We start from the raw sequence: 18,053 nt of genomic DNA, 5'->3' as shown, positions 1-18,053 counted from the left end.
GCGTTGGAAAGTATAACAGAATTGGATTTGTGGATGCATGAATGGTAGATTCATTTGTTAAACATTAAATCATGCGTTTAAATGTTTTGATAATTTATATTTGAGCTTCTATTGAGTAAATCCTTTCCTTCATATTCTTCACTTTTATTTCGATTATTTCCTTTACTCTATTTCTCAGTTTTGTTAACAATGATTTTTAGATGGAGTCACGACTACCAAAACCAAAATTTAATGTACCAAGTACTGTGAAGAGTGTAATTAATTCAATAAAGGAAGTTAAAACAGACATGGACACTAATAAAGAGCTGAAAGATAAGAATAATCAGCCACAAAAAAGCTCTAGTGAAACTTTGAAGAAATGCAAGAGTACTATGAATATTACTGATAAATGTGCAACTGAAAATAAGGCTCCCTCCAAGCAGACTCTTACCAGATCAAAAACCATGTCTTCCATTAATACTAGAGCTGTGAAAAGGCCAGCTACAACCTCCACAGTACACGGGGATGTTAAGAAACCATATGTTAGACCTGTAGCCAAAGTGACAACTACTTCAACAAGAACTGGTACTACATTAACAAACACTGCCAAACCTAGTCAGACTACGAGAGTTGGGAAGACACAAAATAGTGGTGCACCTGTCAAGCCTATGAAGTGGGACTTGAAGGGTCGATTGGCCCAAGCAAGTGACGAATTGTCTAATGTGAGACAACAATTTAAAGAGACTGCATCGAAATGCAGTGAATTAGAAGAACAACTGAACTCCTTGAAGACAACTGAGAGCACGTATAAAAAAAAGGCAGAGGAATATGAAACTTTAAACGAAAAACTGGACAAGGACCTTAAGGAAATGAAAGAGGAGATGAATAAAGTTCATAAAGAAAACGAAAGTTTAACGAAACAATTAAAAGAGTCAGAAGAAACAGTTCAAAACGTTTCAAGCATCCTGGACCAATTTAAACAGAAGTGTCGCAGCCAGGAAACTCTAATTAGTAAGCACGAAGCCGTAGTAAAAGATTTACAATTGAATTTAGATACTCAAATGAAAATCAATGAAGACCTCGAGAAACTGAAAACAGATTTACAGACTCTAGTACACACCATGGATAAAGATCGCCGAGTACTGCGTAAAGCAATTCAAGAGATGAAAGGAAACATCAGAGTGTTCTGTAGGGTTCGTCCCAGAACGAACGAAGAGCTTGGGAAACCGTATGTATTTTACATTATATTGATATCTAACGGATTCTTGAGAATATTTTTTTGTTTCCTACAGGATGTGTACGTTGAACTTCATAGATGAATGCACTATTGAAGTCGGCAAGTTCGATAGCTCGAGTGTGGCTAGCGGGAAGTGCAGAGCAAATCGACAAGAATTTTCTTTCGATAAAGTGTTTCCACCAACCGTGAAACAAGAAGGTATCTTTGAAGAATTAGCGTTGTTGGTACAATCTGCGTTGGAAGAATATAACGTTTGCGTTTTCTCGTACGGTCAAACTGGTTCTGGCAAAACTTACACTATGGAAGGTTTACCTGATATTGAGACAGAAGGCATGATACCTAGAACGGTATGTATTTAAATTTTCAGGATCTTATATCCACGATGACAGTATAAATAAATATATATGCATTTATTTGACATCAGGTACGGCATATATTTAAAGAAATGAAAGAGTTTCAATTACTTGGTTGGGAATACCGAATAGAAGCCAGTTTTCTTGAAATCTACAACGAGCATATTGTTGATTTACTGGATTGTCAACCAAAGAATCACGACATTCGAATGGCTGACCCCAAGGGTCACGATTTGTTCGTCACTAATCTCCAAGTAGAGGAAATTCATAGCCCCGAAGAGTTACACGAGTGTCTTTTAATAGCGCAACGTAACAGAGCGGTTGCAGCTACCCAATCGAACGAACGGTAATTCCACCTTCTGTGGTTGAAACAACAGCGTAGACATGTTTTTATGCGAAAATTTTATATTACAGATCATCGAGGTCGCATTCTGTGGCGAGAATAAAGCTTATCGGAACGCATAAAACGAAAGAAGAGGTCTCGATAGGAAACTTGAATTTGGTCGATCTGGCGGGTTCGGAAAGATTAAAGAACGAGGAGTCTGTACGAGTGACTGAAACAAAAAACATCAACAAGTCGCTGGCAAATCTGGGCAACGTGATACTTGCTCTTTTAAAGAAGCAAGAACACATCCCGTATAGAAATTCGAAGCTTACGCATCTATTGATGCCGTCCTTAGGTGGTAACTCGAAAACTTTGATGTTACTGAACGTATCGCCTTTAGACGAGTGTTATAATGAAACACTGAACTCGCTGAGATTCGCCAGCAACGTTAACAGTTGCAAAATGGGAAACGCGAAAAGGACGCGAACAGTCTTACAAAATAGTACATAAAGTATCATCCAGCAATATTTCATTAAAGTTAACGACTTGAATGGTCATCTGTTCTTTGTATTCTGTTTTATATAATCGACTGGTCTTTTACAACACCTCATACTTCCTCCATTTTTTACATCGTAAGATAATGTGTAAATAGTTTAATGTAAGATGTTTTAAGATATACGATAGTATTTTTAGAATAAATTATTTTTTCATCTAAATTAGATTTACTTTTAGTCGGATTGCAAAATTCTCGATGAATTTCACACAATTAATTATTTGTTACGCGTTTTTCATGAAAATGTTTTCATGGAAAATCTTTGTACAAATATCAATGAGTAACATTGTAATCGGATGAATGATGTATTCGATCTTCCTCAATGTACCGTTCGAATGTTTATATTGATAACAAATTAAAATACGATGTTAATACTTCTAAGAGAAAATAAACACGTTGTACAAATATATAATTACAATATGTATTTTATTTAAAATGACGCTCTCGAGGTAGCTATTTGTAAATCGATTTTATACGAACGACGTAATCCGTCGATACTTCTAACGTGCATGGGTAAACGAGTTGGGAACTCTTCAAATTTGCTAAGAATTTCTGAAATTCCGGCGAAGAGCTAACTATGCCTCTGCGCATGATTTTTTTATATATAACATCATGCTTTTTAAAATTATTCGTAACTTTTAAACTACGTCTTGTATGATCCAAACGTTGATCTACAAGATACTTGTTCGACAAACGATTCTTTAATAGAGGACTACGAAAGCACTGATGATGGTCATAATTGTTGAAGAGCAATAGTGTATAACTGCTAAATATAATTTCACTCTGTACAGTATTTATATTTGCATCCGATTTCTTTACGCATTTCGTCTGTTCCAATGTCCATTCGTTTTTGTTCTCATACCTAAACTCCGTCTCCACACATTCCGCGTTAATTTCAGAATTTCCATTGTGTTTTGACTCCGAAATAGTACAACCATTTTTATCAACGTTCTTATTATGAGTCCTCATCGTAAATCGAGAGACAACTGCGCAAAAGTTAGACACCCTGTGAGAGTACATTTGAATGAAGAGAATAATTGGTCATCGATTTCATCGGTTCAAATTTCTCTACTTACACATTGTTCCAAGCTCGTGTTATTTTTCTCACATACTCATTTGAACAAGCAAAAAGTATCATGAACGACATGGACACAAACACCTGGACGTACTGGAGCACAGTTCTTACAATTACTATCAAATTGTGCAACGCGTAATTTACTGTTGTAACGTGTAACATCTCCTCCATCGCTTCTGTTATCACCGACGCATTGTATTCAATTCCAAGGGTGGAATTTTGGAAACAAAATAACGCAGCTGACGAAATCCATCATACACTATTAATTAAACAGACTGACTTGATAAATACGTAAAGATTACCTTCCTCCTTCGTCGAATCGTCGACGTGATGCATGTTACTTATGCACAGAGCTATCCATAATCCGAAACCCAAAAGAAACAATATGTTCCACGCAATGTAACGCGATCCTTTTTTCTTGAACGAGTTCAAATAACGCCGAAACATTGCACAAATAACGGTACTCAAAGGCATTTACTATTTCCTGAATTAGATTATCGTCCACATTATTATTATTTCGCATTGTGCGTGTTAATTGCTATATTACAAATTTGTTGCTTCCCGGGAAGACGTCGTAAATTTGCTGGTTCTAGATAAATTTAACGAACGTAATTTTTGTAATCATGAATCGAGAGATTTGTGCGTGTACGAGAAAAGAAGACTATCTAAACGACAGACGGACGGCCAACAATTTCACACCGCAACACCTATTTAAATGTCAGTACCTTAGAATTCGCACACCCACCCACCGGAAAACGGCATAAATTTGATTATGACGAATACTTCGAGACTGCCTCGTCAAATTTGGAATGTGCAACATCTCAACGCGACTTGATACTCTGAACAGACAACTCGTTGCCATTTCAAAATTGCAAAGGATGGAGGGAGACTATGATTCGTACGCAACATGTAAAAAAGTAAATATATGTTCAAACAACGAAAACGATCATTCGTTCATTTAACACCTTGTCTTTTACTTTATGTACTCGTAGTGCAGTTTATACAGTGATTTCGGTAAATGTTGTTACTGTACCAAACGAATTTATGCATTGAAGGAACAATGCGCAAAAAGTTGTGTAGAAGAATGTTTACCGTACGAGAAGCCTAAAAGGAGAATACCGTGTAATTCTGAAACGTGCAAAACGCGAAGGAAATTGAATGCGTATAAAAATTCTCCATTAGCCGAAGGTATAGCTTCTGTGGGACTGTAATTACTCGACATTCCAGATTAACGTTTACGCGTTTATTTTGTCAAGATCTTGTACCGGTTCAGGATCTTATGAAGCTTCAAAAAGATGCACAGGTGACGAGGGACGTGCAAGTGGTTAATAAAAAATCGCAACAGCCTGATAGGCAGAGCAAATCCGACCAAGTGGACTTGGCTACGGAAATATACAAAACACATACCAGAGACGAAATAATGGACACGTACGAAGAGAAGGGCGAGCAAACCGAACCGACGAGAGATATTGTTAACAATGGATCGAGTATAATCAATGTACGACACGAACAAGCCACGCATCACCTCGGAGATGAATTATTGGGTTCCCTCGTCGTCACATACGATGGACTTTCTCATAACAGTATCGAAAGTATTTGCGCGAAGGACAAGGAGATCTTCGAAATAATTCAGAAGGTTTTATTTATAAAGATCGATTATCACACTCACCGTCGACGTATTTAAATTCACGACGGTGCGTAATATCGCAGGAGTTAATAATGGAGAAAAAACGCTGCGAGGAACTCCAGATGAAACTGAACAATCTGACTTGCAGTTTGGATTGTTTGAAGGAGGACAGTGAACAAAGAGCGGCTTGTTTGAAAGGTGCATTAGAGACAGCGGAAGAGCAAAAAAATGTTGCGATGGACTTGGTGAAACGAACGAAAGATCAGACAGATATAATAAAAGAGGATAGGGAGCAGTTATTGAGCGAAATCGCGAGATTGCAAGTAGGTGTACGTGAAATATATGATTATCATTAACAGTAGAATAATTGCATTTTTAGCGGCAAATAAGCGAGATCGAAGATTTGAATAAAAATTTGTTGAAAGAACGCGACGATTTAACGAACAGATTGCAGTCTCTGTCGGAAGACGAATCGAAAAGGTTGTTTAGATTACTTTCTGGCGAACCTGTATTCAAATATTAAATATATAAATTCGATACAAGGTGCGAAGAGCTTGAGAGAGAAATAAATAAGATGAAGAGTGCTGTAAAGGAGAAGGAAGATGCTTTGAGTAAGGAGAAAACGGAGTTGAGAGAAATGATTTTAGAACTCTCGAACGTGATTAACATACAAAAGAGAAGGCTATGCGAAGTGACTTGTATTTGTAATACTCAGCAACAGGACATTCATAAGAAGGAAAAAGAATTATTGAAGAAGAATAAAGAGTTACGGCAAAAGGATGAGAAATTACATGAAAAGGTATTACTTGGAAAAGCGTGAAATTAGAAAACGACATTAATTTGAGTTGTATTCGAAGAATGTTCAATTAGAAGAGGCGAGAGAAGCGTTACAAACGAATGACGCTAATAAAGAAGAAATGGAAGGAAAGATAGAGGACTTGGCGAAGTGTTTGTGCGAAGAACTGAAGACTTGCGATTGTCTCAAACGAGAATTGGATACTGTTAAGGAACAGTATTCATCCGAATTGAGGATAAAGGAGAAGATTATCGAGGATCAGACTAGAACAATTACGAAGCAAAAAAAGGTAATGCATGCATTTCAAATTACAACTAAGGTATTATTTATAACGTATTTTCTAGTTATTGCTTGATAGTCAAGATATGATACAGGAAGTTGCTTCTGAATTTGATCAAATGAAAGAGGAATTGCACATAGAGAGAGAAAGGAATGTATCTTTGCAAGTAACGTTAGGCGCAGCTGATGATAAATTAAGTCGAGTGTATTCGTCACCGTGTGAACAATGTAAAGCTCTTATGAATGAAATAGAATATTTGAGAAAGGAGAAACAAAGAGCCGTTGCAATTGCCAAATTCACTTATCAGAAATTGCAACAGTGCATGAAAGAATATCAAAAGAAACTTGTCTGTCAGAGGAAACAATACAGATACATGGCTTTGATTGTGGAGAGAAAAGATCATGAGATAGGATGTTTAAGAAATCAGTTATGTCAGAACGGTTATGTAGTGTGATTGACATAAATTTAGTAATTGTCATTGTTTGCGTTAACGAAATGTTGCATTGAAAGTTGATGAATATGTACATGACTTCTCAATCGAATTACGTGTGAATAAACATCGGACAGTATTTACGTATATCATGTATACATATATATTTTACTCTTAACAGCTTACAAATAAATCATAAATAGAGATTTACATTGTAAATATGTACAATACACTATGTTCAAAGAATACTGTCAATCACCTAAATTTCAATTTAGATATTCTTACCCCAAACTCGAGGAACAGTAATTTAATATTTCTCCTGTACCAAGCGATGTTATAATTGAAATGTGTGTGCCAATTCTTGTCCAAAAATTCTTTATAAAACACTGACATGTCATCAGCAGTGATCGAAGTTTTCCCTTCCTTCTTTAAATTCTCCTGGAATTGTTTACGTTCCTGCGAAATACAATCGTATATCTTAGAATGAAATATGAATTTTTCCTCACATTCTAATCCGTAAGATTCAAGCATACCTTGATAAACCTAATGTTGTGTTTCGTCCAGAAATGTTGATTCCAGGTTTGTGTGTCCTCTCTGGCTTCTCTATAAATCTTCTCCAATTTACTTTCATTCTCGGATCTCGCGACAATGATCGGTCGTATATTCGAAATCGGATCAGGCGGCCCGATCAAATCGCAATGTGCCGAAGGCGTGGGAAGCTTTAGGTTAGGAGACACTTTCTGTTTGAAATAGAAATGATGAATGTAAATAGAATCGACAAGAATTCGTGTCGCGCGATAAACGAAGAGCTTACTGCGCTGAATAATCGGACTACATTGTTAGATCGTTTTATTTGCGCGTAATTACATATTCGTTCCATCTCCACGACGTCCTCACATGTTTCCACGGGGTTACGTATCGCAACGATTGCTTTTCACTTCGCACGTTGATTATAATCAATACGTACGCACACACCGTACCCACGAATTTTTACATAATCCTTCCTTCGCTCGAGGTAATGCAAATGCATAACACAATCGATACGTGGAACTGTGGGGTAGTTTTTACTCAACAAATAACTTTTTATTAATACAACATAAGCTCTTTGTAAATATAATCTAATAAATCTAGCAGTTGCATTATTTCATTCACTACATAATAGATTCGCACATCCTCTTAATACATTTGAATATAAATCGATTGTTGGTTGATCTCTGTTTAAAATTAAAGTTGCTTTTGCAAAAAAATGTAATGTGTTCTTTCCCTAGCGATTGATCCGTTTTCAAAATAGATTGTTGAAAACAAAAATACATCGAAAATTGATCGGTAATCTACGTAGGATTATTTTTGTGCTTGAGCTCTTTATAAAAGAAATTATTCTGCTGGCTCGAATCCGATAAAAAAAGTTCCTTTAAAATGAGGGATCACAAATTGAGAAAAGTCGAGGTTGCCTGCATTTAAGACTAGAAGTTTCTGTAAAAACATTCCTTCTATACGCACGATTGATTATTTCGGGAAACACGTACAAGCATATGTTTATATTGTTACGCGTGAACGTATTTCCCGAAACAGCGATGTTATCGAACATCGTCCTTTAGTAAATTGTATTATTTCCTAAAAACAAACGGTCGTTCAATGTTTAGTTCAATGACTTCAAGTATGCTGCGTCAAATAAATCTAGTTCGTTCGTTAAATAATTAGCCTTGTTCCGTAAAACTTTCGCGCTACTGGTCGCCTCTTCGAGTATCCGTATTGTACTAGCAATGTTCTTTAGTTCGCTATCCATTTCGGTGGTCGTCTCGTCCACTAAATGGCACAGACGTGCGAAAGTACTAGACAACTCTCTGCAATCGTACAAAAGCACCGTAATAATTATTCCCTGAAAACGAACAATCATCGGTACAATCCGATCGCTTACTGTTGCACTTGGTGGCTGCAATTCGCGGACGTCAGATCCACTATCAGTTTCAACTTATTTGTCGCGTGATTCACGTATTGTCGTTTGAATTCTCGTTCCTTTGCTCGATTAGTCCACGTTAGTCGTTCGTAAAGATATAATGCACCGTATATAGTACCGGTGACAGCTATAAGTCTCCAACCGATCGTCTTCAACATCTTAAAAGTAAAACAACTTAGAAACAACTTAGAAACAACTTAAAAACAAAGAAACTTTGGCACGTCGAAGCCTAAATTCGTGTGTACTTACGAAGCCAGCAACTATAAGTCCACCCATTGTACCCTGAGACGTTATAGACGCCACTGCGATTTTAGTAGCCAATGACCAATCGTCTGATCTCGGCTGATAGCTCGGAGCACTCGACATGAATTTGACAGAATCTACACTGCCCGTAGGAGACATAACTGTCGGTGGTATCTACAAACATGCAAATTAAATAATGATTTATTGTTAATAAGTTTTATAAATACGAGATAAATTGTGCACCTCTTGCGGATAATTAGCGATAGCTAATTTCTTCCCCTGTCTACCCGCGAATCTATTAATTATGGCTGTGATTCCCCAGGAGAATCGGAACTCTAAATTCTCGTGGAAGTCTGCGCACAAATTGTCGCAATTTAACTTGTACAAAATTTCGAATGGCTCCCGCCTCGGCAAAATGTTCAAAGACATTTGTCTTTTGTTCTCCGGCAATAAGCTTGCCATTCGTTCTGTCATCTCTCGCTGTGAGTGTTCTATATTCAGTGCCAACGCAGTACTGAGTCTCGCTCTTAAATTTGAACCTATGAAATTAAGCGATTGATTATTCTGTCGAGAATTGAACGCGAAAAGTAAACAAGTCCAAAAAAATGATAGTCCTTACCTAAACCATTTTCTACGTGTGAATGAAGTTCTCGTTTATATACATTTAGTACTAATGGCTCAGTATGGAACGGTACACTAAATTCGTCGACAAGTACAGCTAATCTACGAATTTCTTCGCTCAGAGCTTTGGACACTCTTTGCTCTACGTCTTCAACCATGTGATGAATCTTGTCTTTCATCTCCTGAGTCAGCGACAATAATTGTTGTTCTGTGTAATTCAATTTGTCATGTACATCTTTCTTAATAAGTAATTGTTCGCTTTTCATTTTTTGCGTTCGATCCAGTATTTCGTCCAGCGTTTGCCTAATTTCCCTGTAAAAATTAATTCGACAAATTAAAACTGTGACAAATAAATGCGAAATATTTAAGCTACATACATGGCGATATGTTTCCCGCGGTCAGAATGCTGCTCGAACTTCGTCTTCACAGCAGACTTCGAGATACACTCTTCGAATTTTCGTTCGAAATCTTGGAATTCGAAATAACGATTCTGAAATCCTTCTGCTAAAGCGCCGTCTAGAAAAGAGTTCCACGTATGTTAAATTCAAATCGTTCGTGCGATCTGTACGTGAGAGAAAAAATAGTTTACTGTGAGCGGGTTGACCACGTTGTTCTTGCATACGAGCTTGAAGAGTTTCCTTGGCAGATATAAAGAATACCCGTTCCTCGGCATCTTTAGCCGTGTAAACTTTTAACTCCCTTGCCAAGAAATCGACAGCCCGTTCTTGATGCTGTGCCCTTACCTAGCACACACAAGAACGAAATAAAAATAAGTTACATTATATACTTTGAAATAATGGGAGAAGCGGGAAGCACATATTAAGATTTGTGTCGTGTATTGCAAGCACAAAATTAATTAAACTTCTTAAAAATATTCTATTTTAACTTCATGCTGTGCACATCATATACCGTCTAGTGCATCAGAACTTCATTTGTGATCAAAATAAAACGTTTACAGTGTACGAAACATAAATATATAAAAAATGTACAAAAAAGTAACTTACTTCTTTCTGCTCCTTGACCTGCTATTGGGATAAATGGGTATTATATGAATTATTTGTGTAAAGCTGCCACTGCATACAGCTAATTATCAATGAATTTGTGCTTCGCTTTTACATTCTAGATTGCTTACGTGCAAATAGACAAGAACCTTAATATGTAGTACCAGCTTTAATTAAAAAAATATACAAAATGTTCTTACGTGAGAAAATCAAGTCATTTACCAATTGGATTAAATGACTACGAAACTTATATTTATAAAATATCTACAAGTAAAACTTTATATAATGTATACCTGTTCAAAGAATTCTGGTTCCGAAGCAGATGCATCCCACCTATTATTTAGAATAAAGATATTTGGCTTGGATAATTTTGTAGACACTTTGTGGAAGAAGTTCTTCTCCTGTAATTAAATTATTATTATTACATGCACGTTGTACAATCGGAAAGAAATGAAAAAGATACTCGTGGTACTTACGGTCACCATTAGAGTAGATTCAGCATTGGCTACCAAAACAAAGACGTCTGCATCCAAACAATGCTTATCTATCCACTCATCCAGATTAGGTGTCACATCCACCCCAGGGCTGTCTACAAAGACTACGTCGTCTCGTAACAGCAAACATTTCTCTTTTGGCCAAAATATTCTCACTAAATGACTTTCGCACAATTTTTCTTTACAGAGAGCATGGCCCAACTGGCCGACTGACTGGACCGGTTGCTTCTCTGCCGAGCCTTCGGTGATCAAGTAAGATTCACCATTTTCCGAACCTTCGACTTGCAAGAAACAATTCGTCGTATGTCCTATGCCGCTTGGCAAAATTTTGTCGCGTAGCATCGCATTGATAACTGTACTCTTCCCATTGCTAGTCCTCCCGAAAAATGCAACCTTCATGTGATCCCTTTTAAGTACATCTCTGATTGCATGGACTTTGTCGACATAGCTCGCAATTCTCTCTGCTTCTTCTTTGGTAACGATATTACGATCGCTTTGCAACGATTTCATAAACCCCACAGTGTCCTGCACATAATCGTCTATCTCCACGAATATGTCATTGATCTTTTTCTTGGCCTTAACAAAAATCTGAAGGGGAGAATTATCAGTTCGTATATCTGTCGTTCTTATGTGGCTGTCTCCTCCAATCATGGACATTGTACGATTGATGTAGGCAGCCATTCCTTAGTTAATTTATTGTATATATAATATTTTTTTGGCAAACTTAAGAAAAAATACAGTGCAATGTTTTGGGCAGGACGATGATGCAGTGCACAGCATGCAGGACCAACTGAAATCATAAAAAAAGCAATAATTAAACACCTTCTAGGAGCAATGTCTATTTACATAATTATATATATACATATTTATATGTAATTATGCAGAATCTTACAGGTCAATTGCATATATGTATACATTAAGCACACTGCGATACTTCAACTAACTTAGTCAACTATGAAAATGAAACATAAAGGAAGAAATACAACTGATATTGTAGATACATATTAAGGAACAGTATAACACAGAGAAATAAAAGATAAGCCATCGAGGTACTACATATTTTCATATTGGAACTTGTACAGTTTGAATAAAATGAAAGTACAGATATTAACATATTGTCAACAGTCTGTGCGATCGTGAGTGTAGATACATGTGAAATCTATCGCACATAATAAGCACTACTGAACATTTATATACGAGGCAGTAAAACCTTTTTGTCTTTAGTCATTGAAGTGTCCTTTGTCACAATATGAATGAGACGTAACTTTTCAGTATCTCCCTTAGTCCAAATCTTCTAAAACACCATTTTTATACCGGACTTAACATTTATAACGCTATGAATTAAAAATATATTTTCGCAAACCATATTAAAGCCTAAATGGGATCATTTTTTCTTATTGTATACACAAGGAAGTAGAACGTCTCTATATGTTCAATGAATGAGCTTATATGCTAGACGCGATATTTATAAATTCTGATAATTTGATGTGTACGTTTTATACACGACGATTGCGACAGATTCTTCTACGCTTTTGTGTCTGGCTGCCGAATAACGACGCATACGAGTATACACAAAAATGTAACAATAGATATAGTCTAATGATTGTCAGTACAGTTATGTTCATAGAAAACAAAATTTGTTAAAAATCAGGATTACATTTATGATCGTATACTGAAATATAACCTGCACCGATGCGAGATTCTATGGACTAGAGAACTTAGAAATCTTACCGTTAATAACTACAGTTCTCCTAATATCATATTTCTAGCCTTGTATAAGTTAAATCGCGCGTAAACCAGTGAATAACATTTCGAGATTACTAAATATCTAACGAATTACTAAGTAGAAGGAAGCAACGAAGTAACATTAGAAGAAGTTCGTATGCGGACTGATCGGAAACACGTGACACTCGATGAAGGCCAATTCTTATATTGAACAATTACATCCGTGATTATCGATGCCACAATATTATAGTTACGTCAGTTAAAAAAATCATTTATCCTCTTTAAAAATTTAGAATCTTATTAAAAATCATATAAGGAATATAAGAATTCTTTAATGATTTCAAAAATAATTCATAATATGAATACGTAGAGAGATTCTTACCTTGTTTAAAAGAATAATAATATTTCTGTGCGATTAACATTAGGTGAACTATGAAAAGTTTATTCTGTGTGAAAATGATCTTCTGGCTTCATGCTGATCGATGGCTCACGCGGCTTATGCGCATCTTCTGCTCAATGGCTGACACGTGAATTGTTTCGTTTTACACGCACGAGGTACCCGAGGTACGAAATCCATGTTATATAGAACTGATCAATTTACGGGGAAGTAGTTGTACGTAATTGAACTTGACGTTGCGGAGTTATTAGCTTTCAATGTGTTAAAATGTCTAAGAAATTCGTACATTCCGTCAAAGTTCCGAGACTTTACAAGACTGCTACGAAAATCGTTCGGGAGGTTCGTGAGAATAGTGGCAGTCTTAAATCGTTGATTTATCAACAGAATCATCCTGTAAGTTAATGCTAATAATCTTGAGAAATAAACATATAAAGTCATTAAATAGTACAAGCAAAATTGACGTGACACTGTACGTAACGTACACGAAGTACATTGTTTGGATTATTTTTTACGATCATTCCGAGATATCCTAAACACGTGTACTTGAAGACGTGTACAATTCATTTCTATTATTTACTTAAAGAATGATTTTATTCAATGATTTAGAACGTCTCCGCGATATATTCTTTGTGCATCAATACTTTGAAAAGGGAAGAGCAAATAGAACAGCTGATAAAGAAAACTGATTTACTGGTGAACGAACCGCGTTTCGATCCGTGGCTAGCGAAAGTCCTGATAACAGAGTTGCTCTGGGGCAAAAAGGATTTGAAAGGCAAAGCGAAACCTATCACAACTATACTATGTTATAAAGAAAAGTTGAAGGCTGCGTTGAAAGACACCGACGATACTGCGCCTTCTCGATCGCTCGACGTATCAGGTAAAACTCGTTTTATTTATTTAACAGTGCGATTTGTGCTTGCAGAAATGGGACATTCGTGTGCGAGGGAAGTAATGCCCACGGCCAGCTTCGATTTTGAGATATATTAAGCCTGTTTCTTTGTAACGGAATCTCTCATCAGGATTGATGGTTTTAATCATCCGCAACAACCGAATACTTTCTAGTCGACACCCTAAATTTAAAAGACTTTTCTCTTATATGAACAAAAGTCAACAGAAACAGAGTCACAAAGAGATTTCTTCTGATCAAAGTAAAGATCAAGTGCAACCAGTCATGAGTTTTGTGGGTGTGCTGAGCAAACTGTTTCTATACAGCTGTGCGATGTTTACATTACCATTCGCTTCATTTTTTGGTGTACAACACATTATGAACACCGAATTCCATGTAGATAGATTCGTAACGAATTGCATTTCTGTGTCTGCCGCGGTGATCACAGTCAACTTGATAATAGCTTTTTACATTTATCAGGCTTTTCAAGAGCCTAACGATGAGACTATAACTGATGATCACTCTTCTAAGGAGAGTCTGAATGAAAAAATTGATTAGATGTTAAGTTCTTGTACTGTATTAAAAAAAACTGATCATATTTATATTACAAACGTATATTAATATTTAGATATGTTATTAACATATTTGTAATGAATATATATTGACATATGTGATTCGTATATTCCTATACTTTTTTACTGTTAATGCCAGAATTGGACATAATATAGTATGTCCAATATAGTATGTACTTAACAATAAATGATTCGATGAAATAATACGAGTTTTAATTAGAAGCACCTTCGCACGATTATTAAAAGAAACAATCTTTCCTTTTATTTCCAGTGAAGAAACCAAGATACGTTCGTATTAACACTATAGTAGTGCCATTAGAAAAGGGGATATCTTATTTCCAAGCCGAAGGCTGGTCTCTCGTTCCAAGATGTTCGAGTTATGTAGAACATTTAAATGTCGTAAAAACTCTAGAGAAACCAAATTTCATACAAGACTTCCACGTCCCGGAATTACTTGTTTTCCCACATAAGACAACTTTCTTTGATCATCCTGGATATCAAAACGGAGAAATTATTTTACAAGACAAGGTAATTTTTAGAAAGTTAAATAGAAAACAGAAAACATCGTTACTTTATTTTTAGAAAACGTGTTCACTTTATGTTTTGTTCTTAGGCAAGTTGTCTTCCATCGAAATTGTTGAATCCGCCACCCGGATCTGTGGTGCTCGACATGTGCGCAGCTCCTGGAATGAAAACAACTCACTTAGCTGCACTAATGGAAAACACTGGGTATGTTATTTTAGAACTAATATTCTGTATTTTATTCTTAATCAATTTCCTTTTATGTTCACAGAAAAATTTACGCGACGGAGATCAACGATCGGCGATTTGAGAGTTTATGCTCGCAGGTGAACAAGACGGGAGCGACTTGCGTTAAAACTATAAAAAAAGACGCGTTAGAACTAGAGCCAGACGAGTGTCCCGACGTCGAATATATTCTAGTCGATCCAACGTGTTCTGGTTCAGGTAAAGTATCGAACGATGGTATGAAAATTGAATGTATTCAGAATTTTCAGTAAGACTCGTTACAGGTATGCACGACAGGGAGGTGATACATGGTAAAGAGAAATGCAATCCTGCACGATTGAGGCAATTGCGAGCGTTCCAAGTTTTCCTGCTACGCCACGGTTTATTGAATTTCTGCAAAGCGAAGAGGGTCGTCTACAGCACTTGTTCCATCAATCCCGAAGAAAATGAAAAAGTGATAGATGAAATTCTAATGAATGTGCAGAATGCATACAAACTTGTACCTATCAAGGAATTATTAGAACAAGAATGGCTGAACTTCAGCTCGAGGAAGTACAATTGCTCGAACACGTGCCTTTATGCGAAATTTGAATCTGATCTCTGTAACGGCTTCTTCGTTGCAGTATTCGAACGAGACTTTGACGTACCCCTGCCGGAATACAAACGCAAAGAACGTGGTAAGCCGTACGATGCCACGTAACGAATTGTGAAAGAGACGTATAAGTTACGAATATTAACATGAAAAAATTAATGATTCGATAAAAAATATCGAAGCTAATGATTCTTCTGATAATGAGGATAGCGAAGTTATAATTAAGAAAAATATCGTATAGTAACGTCGATTTTCTGGTTCGTTTAAAGTATAAAAAAAAATGGCAAGAACCATACAGGAAGATAGTCTAGCATGATCATGTTCTTTTTTGATATTGAAGAAATAATAAATGTATATTGACGAATCGAAGAATAAATAATGTTTCTTTCCCTCATTATGTTATTTAAAAAAAAATATATTCTTCCCATTACTTATGTATTATCAGAATGAGATCGACGTGCCTTTATCGTGGTGTCGCGTAATGTTTCTTCGCGGCACGAAATACCGAGCACGCATCACGTAACAAGACTTTCGGACAAGATTTCTCATTACTATTCGGGTCAAAATTTCAAATTCCACTAAAAAACGGAAAATGATATTTTGTATAAATATTTTCTTTTTATATTTTTAATAGTTCATATTTACGTTGGCGGATAATGCTTTCCGAGAGTGGAAAGAACGACTGGCTAATAAATTAACACCGTTCCGTGCCTGGTTTCAACCTAATAGTATTTTTCCTCTTGGCCCAGAAATAGAAAAGCGACCGGCTCAAAATATGAAACATGCTCTAATATCATGCCGAACCGTAGCCTCGAGGATACCGTTGAAACATTACTGATAATCCTTATGATCTACAGAATGTTTCCTCGATGACCGATGAAAAATAAGCCCTTGCCACGTACCGCGCCTTATCTCGGTGTATTCTCGGAACCAAATACGTTCCATGTGAATGTTTTCTGCAGCTTGTCGCGTTGCCCTGGCATACAAGGTCTTTAGATTCACCCGCCGATAAGGATCTCTTGATAAACTGCCTTCATACGGATCCTGTTAATATTCAATGATATCGCGATAATACCAATTACCTCATTAATTACGTGCATGATAACAGCTTAATCTGGCATCATTACAACAGCCAGAGAAATGCAAATATCAATCTGTAACACTTTCACGAACGAGTACAAGTGATTTAAAAAATTATTAGTTCGCGCACAGGCGCTCAATTAAATTTAAAATTTGTAACAAGGCAATTTGTACGTAAGATGTTATCCGACAGCATTTTCTATTTAATCAAGAAATTAAGGAGTTACCGCATAGTATGCACAATGGCATGGGCGATAGTAATTAATGTACAACAACAGTGGCGTATAGCGTGGAAGCAAGGAAGACAGCGATGGCAGCAGGATAAGTGGAGGCCACTCAACTGTAGGGTGAAAGCATCGAACACGGGCGGCAGAGGGCAAAAACGGTATCTAAATCACTGTAATGATCGTTTCACTCCGAGACGCGTGTCGCGTTTAGAAACGTCATTTATTACTCCGTACCCTTTATGCAATAACAACATTCTAATTGCGTGAAACAAATATCGATTGAAAAACAGCTCTTTCTTGAATAATATCGATTATTAATGAACAGTATTAATTTCCCTCAATCAGATTAACTAATCGTATACTGGGACGTAGTTATTTTTCAATAAAACTGTTTAAATCATAGGATACTATATTTTTTATGCACTCATTTATAGAACAACGAGGGCTGATTAAAGTCCGACCACGCTGCTTCGTGACATTTATGATATCATTCAAGCTTCTTATCACCGACGCGGTCTCGACGATCCTGTGACTGTAATAAACGAGGAAAAGAAAAGGGAAGCAATCGGGCGCTTTAGCTTTCGACCAACGACCCTTTCATCGTTATTACAAAGTCGATATTATGTGGGGTTGCTCTTGACTTCCGGAACGTCAGGGATATCGCGTGAAATCGTAGAGACACGTTTCTTTCGAGTACTGTAAAGCCTTCCTTTTCTTCTAGCGGGTATCGTGACACGAAACGCGTTGACCTGCTTGGTCTCTGGATTTCAACTGGACTCGAAGCGTGACAGCAATTATTTCGGTAAAATGTTTTCATCTGATATCCGTACATATATTGGACAATATCCAGTTTCTT

The 18,053-nt window shown here is 36.6% G+C and overlaps 8 protein-coding genes across 14 annotated transcripts; 5 read left to right on the top strand and 3 right to left on the bottom strand.

Moving 5' to 3' along the window:
* Window positions 1-12: 12 nt before the first annotated feature.
* LOC108625122 (protein claret segregational) lies at window positions 13-3,300 on the top strand. Its single transcript, XM_018024880.2, has 4 exons — window positions 13-1,207; window positions 1,272-1,563; window positions 1,641-1,915; window positions 1,984-3,300. Exons 1-4 carry the CDS (start codon window positions 201-203, stop codon window positions 2,402-2,404), a joined length of 1,995 nt encoding a protein of 664 aa, XP_017880369.1. The 5' UTR covers window positions 13-200; the 3' UTR covers window positions 2,405-3,300.
* A 41-nt stretch (window positions 3,301-3,341) lies between these two features.
* LOC108625125 (uncharacterized) lies at window positions 3,342-4,021 on the bottom strand. The gene is made up of 3 exons (XM_026813634.1): window positions 3,825-4,021; window positions 3,524-3,761; window positions 3,342-3,433 (listed from the first exon to the last, which is right to left on the bottom strand). The coding sequence occupies exons 1-3, from the start codon at window positions 3,994-3,996 to the stop codon at window positions 3,403-3,405; spliced, it is 441 nt and encodes a 146-aa protein (XP_026669435.1). The 5' UTR covers window positions 3,997-4,021; the 3' UTR covers window positions 3,342-3,402.
* A 289-nt stretch (window positions 4,022-4,310) lies between these two features.
* On the top strand, window positions 4,311-4,750 carry LOC113464363 (uncharacterized). The gene is made up of 2 exons (XM_026813636.1): window positions 4,311-4,439; window positions 4,515-4,750. The coding sequence occupies exons 1-2, from the start codon at window positions 4,332-4,334 to the stop codon at window positions 4,731-4,733; spliced, it is 327 nt and encodes a 108-aa protein (XP_026669437.1). The 5' UTR covers window positions 4,311-4,331; the 3' UTR covers window positions 4,734-4,750.
* Window positions 4,751-4,931: 181 nt separating this feature from the next.
* On the top strand, window positions 4,932-6,865 carry LOC108625117 (putative golgin subfamily A member 6-like protein 3). The gene is made up of 6 exons (XM_026813632.1): window positions 4,932-5,158; window positions 5,233-5,472; window positions 5,529-5,629; window positions 5,693-5,948; window positions 6,007-6,234; window positions 6,290-6,865. The coding sequence occupies exons 1-6, from the start codon at window positions 4,943-4,945 to the stop codon at window positions 6,677-6,679; spliced, it is 1,431 nt and encodes a 476-aa protein (XP_026669433.1). The 5' UTR covers window positions 4,932-4,942; the 3' UTR covers window positions 6,680-6,865.
* On the bottom strand, window positions 6,821-7,599 carry Coa8 (Cytochrome c oxidase assembly factor 8). The gene is made up of 3 exons (XM_018024888.2): window positions 7,470-7,599; window positions 7,189-7,395; window positions 6,821-7,111 (listed from the first exon to the last, which is right to left on the bottom strand). The coding sequence occupies exons 1-3, from the start codon at window positions 7,533-7,535 to the stop codon at window positions 6,911-6,913; spliced, it is 474 nt and encodes a 157-aa protein (XP_017880377.1). The 5' UTR covers window positions 7,536-7,599; the 3' UTR covers window positions 6,821-6,910.
* Window positions 7,600-7,696: 97 nt separating this feature from the next.
* Marf (Mitochondrial assembly regulatory factor) lies at window positions 7,697-13,167 on the bottom strand. Of its 7 annotated transcripts, none has more exons than XM_026813631.1 (12): window positions 13,079-13,163; window positions 12,182-12,265; window positions 10,954-11,559; window positions 10,771-10,878; window positions 10,481-10,501; window positions 10,066-10,219; window positions 9,854-9,992; window positions 9,475-9,788; window positions 9,099-9,394; window positions 8,862-9,029; window positions 8,574-8,770; window positions 7,697-8,499 (listed from the first exon to the last, which is right to left on the bottom strand). In XM_026813631.1, exons 2-12 carry the CDS (start codon window positions 12,197-12,199, stop codon window positions 8,295-8,297), a joined length of 2,226 nt encoding a protein of 741 aa, XP_026669432.1. In that variant the 5' UTR covers window positions 12,200-12,265; window positions 13,079-13,163; the 3' UTR covers window positions 7,697-8,294. The 7 variants fall into 7 exon arrangements, with proteins under 7 accessions (XP_026669432.1, XP_017880367.1, XP_017880363.1 ...); XM_018024878.2 differs by lacking the exon at window positions 13,079-13,163 and adding an exon at window positions 12,703-12,862; XM_018024874.2 differs by lacking the exon at window positions 12,182-12,265 and having other exon boundaries at window positions 10,954-11,761; window positions 13,079-13,167.
* A 4-nt stretch (window positions 13,168-13,171) lies between these two features.
* On the top strand, window positions 13,172-14,610 carry LOC108625128 (uncharacterized). Its single transcript, XM_018024889.2, has 2 exons — window positions 13,172-13,260; window positions 14,016-14,610. Exon 2 carries the CDS (start codon window positions 14,118-14,120, stop codon window positions 14,535-14,537), a length of 420 nt encoding a protein of 139 aa, XP_017880378.1. The 5' UTR covers window positions 13,172-13,260; window positions 14,016-14,117; the 3' UTR covers window positions 14,538-14,610.
* Nsun5 (Nop2/Sun-like domain containing protein 5) lies at window positions 13,342-16,282 on the top strand. Its single transcript, XM_026813633.1, has 6 exons — window positions 13,342-13,486; window positions 13,700-13,970; window positions 14,823-15,079; window positions 15,165-15,280; window positions 15,345-15,517; window positions 15,583-16,282. Exons 1-6 carry the CDS (start codon window positions 13,361-13,363, stop codon window positions 15,996-15,998), a joined length of 1,359 nt encoding a protein of 452 aa, XP_026669434.1. The 5' UTR covers window positions 13,342-13,360; the 3' UTR covers window positions 15,999-16,282.
* The last annotated feature ends 1,771 nt before the right edge of the window (window positions 16,283-18,053 follow it).

This window comes from Ceratina calcarata, unplaced genomic scaffold, assembly GCF_001652005.2.
Source record: "Ceratina calcarata isolate Rehan_Ccalc_2016 unplaced genomic scaffold, ASM165200v1 scaffold347.2, whole genome shotgun sequence".
Lineage (NCBI taxonomy): Eukaryota > Metazoa > Arthropoda > Insecta > Hymenoptera > Apidae > Ceratina > Ceratina calcarata.
The sequence above is the reverse complement of the archived record's forward strand: the minus strand, read 5'-3'. Positions and strand labels throughout refer to the sequence as shown.

Excerpts from the sequence above, each read along its gene's own strand:
- LOC108625122 (XM_018024880.2), top strand. The coding sequence starts at position 201 with ATGGAGTCACGACTACCAAAACCAAAATTTAATGTACCAAGTACTGTG. Across the intron at positions 1,208-1,271 it reads AACGAAGAGCTTGGGAAACC|GATGTGTACGTTGAACTTCA; the intron begins GTATGTATTTTA and ends TGTTTCCTACAG. Across the intron at positions 1,564-1,640 it reads AAGGCATGATACCTAGAACG|GTACGGCATATATTTAAAGA; the intron begins GTATGTATTTAA and ends ATTTGACATCAG.
- LOC108625125 (XM_026813634.1), bottom strand. The coding sequence starts at position 3,996 with ATGCCTTTGAGTACCGTTATTTGTGCAATGTTTCGGCGTTATTTGAAC. Across the intron at positions 3,762-3,824 it reads CGATTCGACGAAGGAGGAAG|CTGCGTTATTTTGTTTCCAA; the intron begins GTAATCTTTACG and ends GGATTTCGTCAG. Across the intron at positions 3,434-3,523 it reads ACACGAGCTTGGAACAATGT|TTGTCTCTCGATTTACGATG; the intron begins GTAAGTAGAGAA and ends ACTTTTGCGCAG.
- LOC113464363 (XM_026813636.1), top strand. The coding sequence starts at position 4,332 with ATGTGCAACATCTCAACGCGACTTGATACTCTGAACAGACAACTCGTT. Across the intron at positions 4,440-4,514 it reads CGTACGCAACATGTAAAAAA|TGCAGTTTATACAGTGATTT; the intron begins GTAAATATATGT and ends ATGTACTCGTAG.
- LOC108625117 (XM_026813632.1), top strand. The coding sequence starts at position 4,943 with ATGGACACGTACGAAGAGAAGGGCGAGCAAACCGAACCGACGAGAGAT. Across the intron at positions 5,473-5,528 it reads GCGAAATCGCGAGATTGCAA|CGGCAAATAAGCGAGATCGA; the intron begins GTAGGTGTACGT and ends TTGCATTTTTAG. Across the intron at positions 5,949-6,006 it reads ATGAGAAATTACATGAAAAG|AATGTTCAATTAGAAGAGGC; the intron begins GTATTACTTGGA and ends TTGTATTCGAAG.
- Coa8 (XM_018024888.2), bottom strand. The coding sequence starts at position 7,535 with ATGGAACGAATATGTAATTACGCGCAAATAAAACGATCTAACAATGTA. Across the intron at positions 7,396-7,469 it reads TAGTCCGATTATTCAGCGCA|AAAGTGTCTCCTAACCTAAA; the intron begins GTAAGCTCTTCG and ends TATTTCAAACAG. Across the intron at positions 7,112-7,188 it reads ACAACATTAGGTTTATCAAG|GAACGTAAACAATTCCAGGA; the intron begins GTATGCTTGAAT and ends TGTATTTCGCAG.
- Marf (XM_018024874.2), bottom strand. The coding sequence starts at position 11,652 with ATGGCTGCCTACATCAATCGTACAATGTCCATGATTGGAGGAGACAGC. Across the intron at positions 9,993-10,065 it reads ACGTGGTCAACCCGCTCACA|ACGGCGCTTTAGCAGAAGGA; the intron begins GTAAACTATTTT and ends ACTCTTTTCTAG. Across the intron at positions 9,030-9,098 it reads TCGCTAATTATCCGCAAGAG|ATACCACCGACAGTTATGTC; the intron begins GTGCACAATTTA and ends GCATGTTTGTAG.
- Nsun5 (XM_026813633.1), top strand. The coding sequence starts at position 13,361 with ATGTCTAAGAAATTCGTACATTCCGTCAAAGTTCCGAGACTTTACAAG. Across the intron at positions 13,487-13,699 it reads TTTATCAACAGAATCATCCT|AACGTCTCCGCGATATATTC; the intron begins GTAAGTTAATGC and ends TCAATGATTTAG. Across the intron at positions 15,518-15,582 it reads TCCAACGTGTTCTGGTTCAG|GTATGCACGACAGGGAGGTG; the intron begins GTAAAGTATCGA and ends GACTCGTTACAG.
- LOC108625128 (XM_018024889.2), top strand. The coding sequence starts at position 14,118 with ATGGTTTTAATCATCCGCAACAACCGAATACTTTCTAGTCGACACCCT.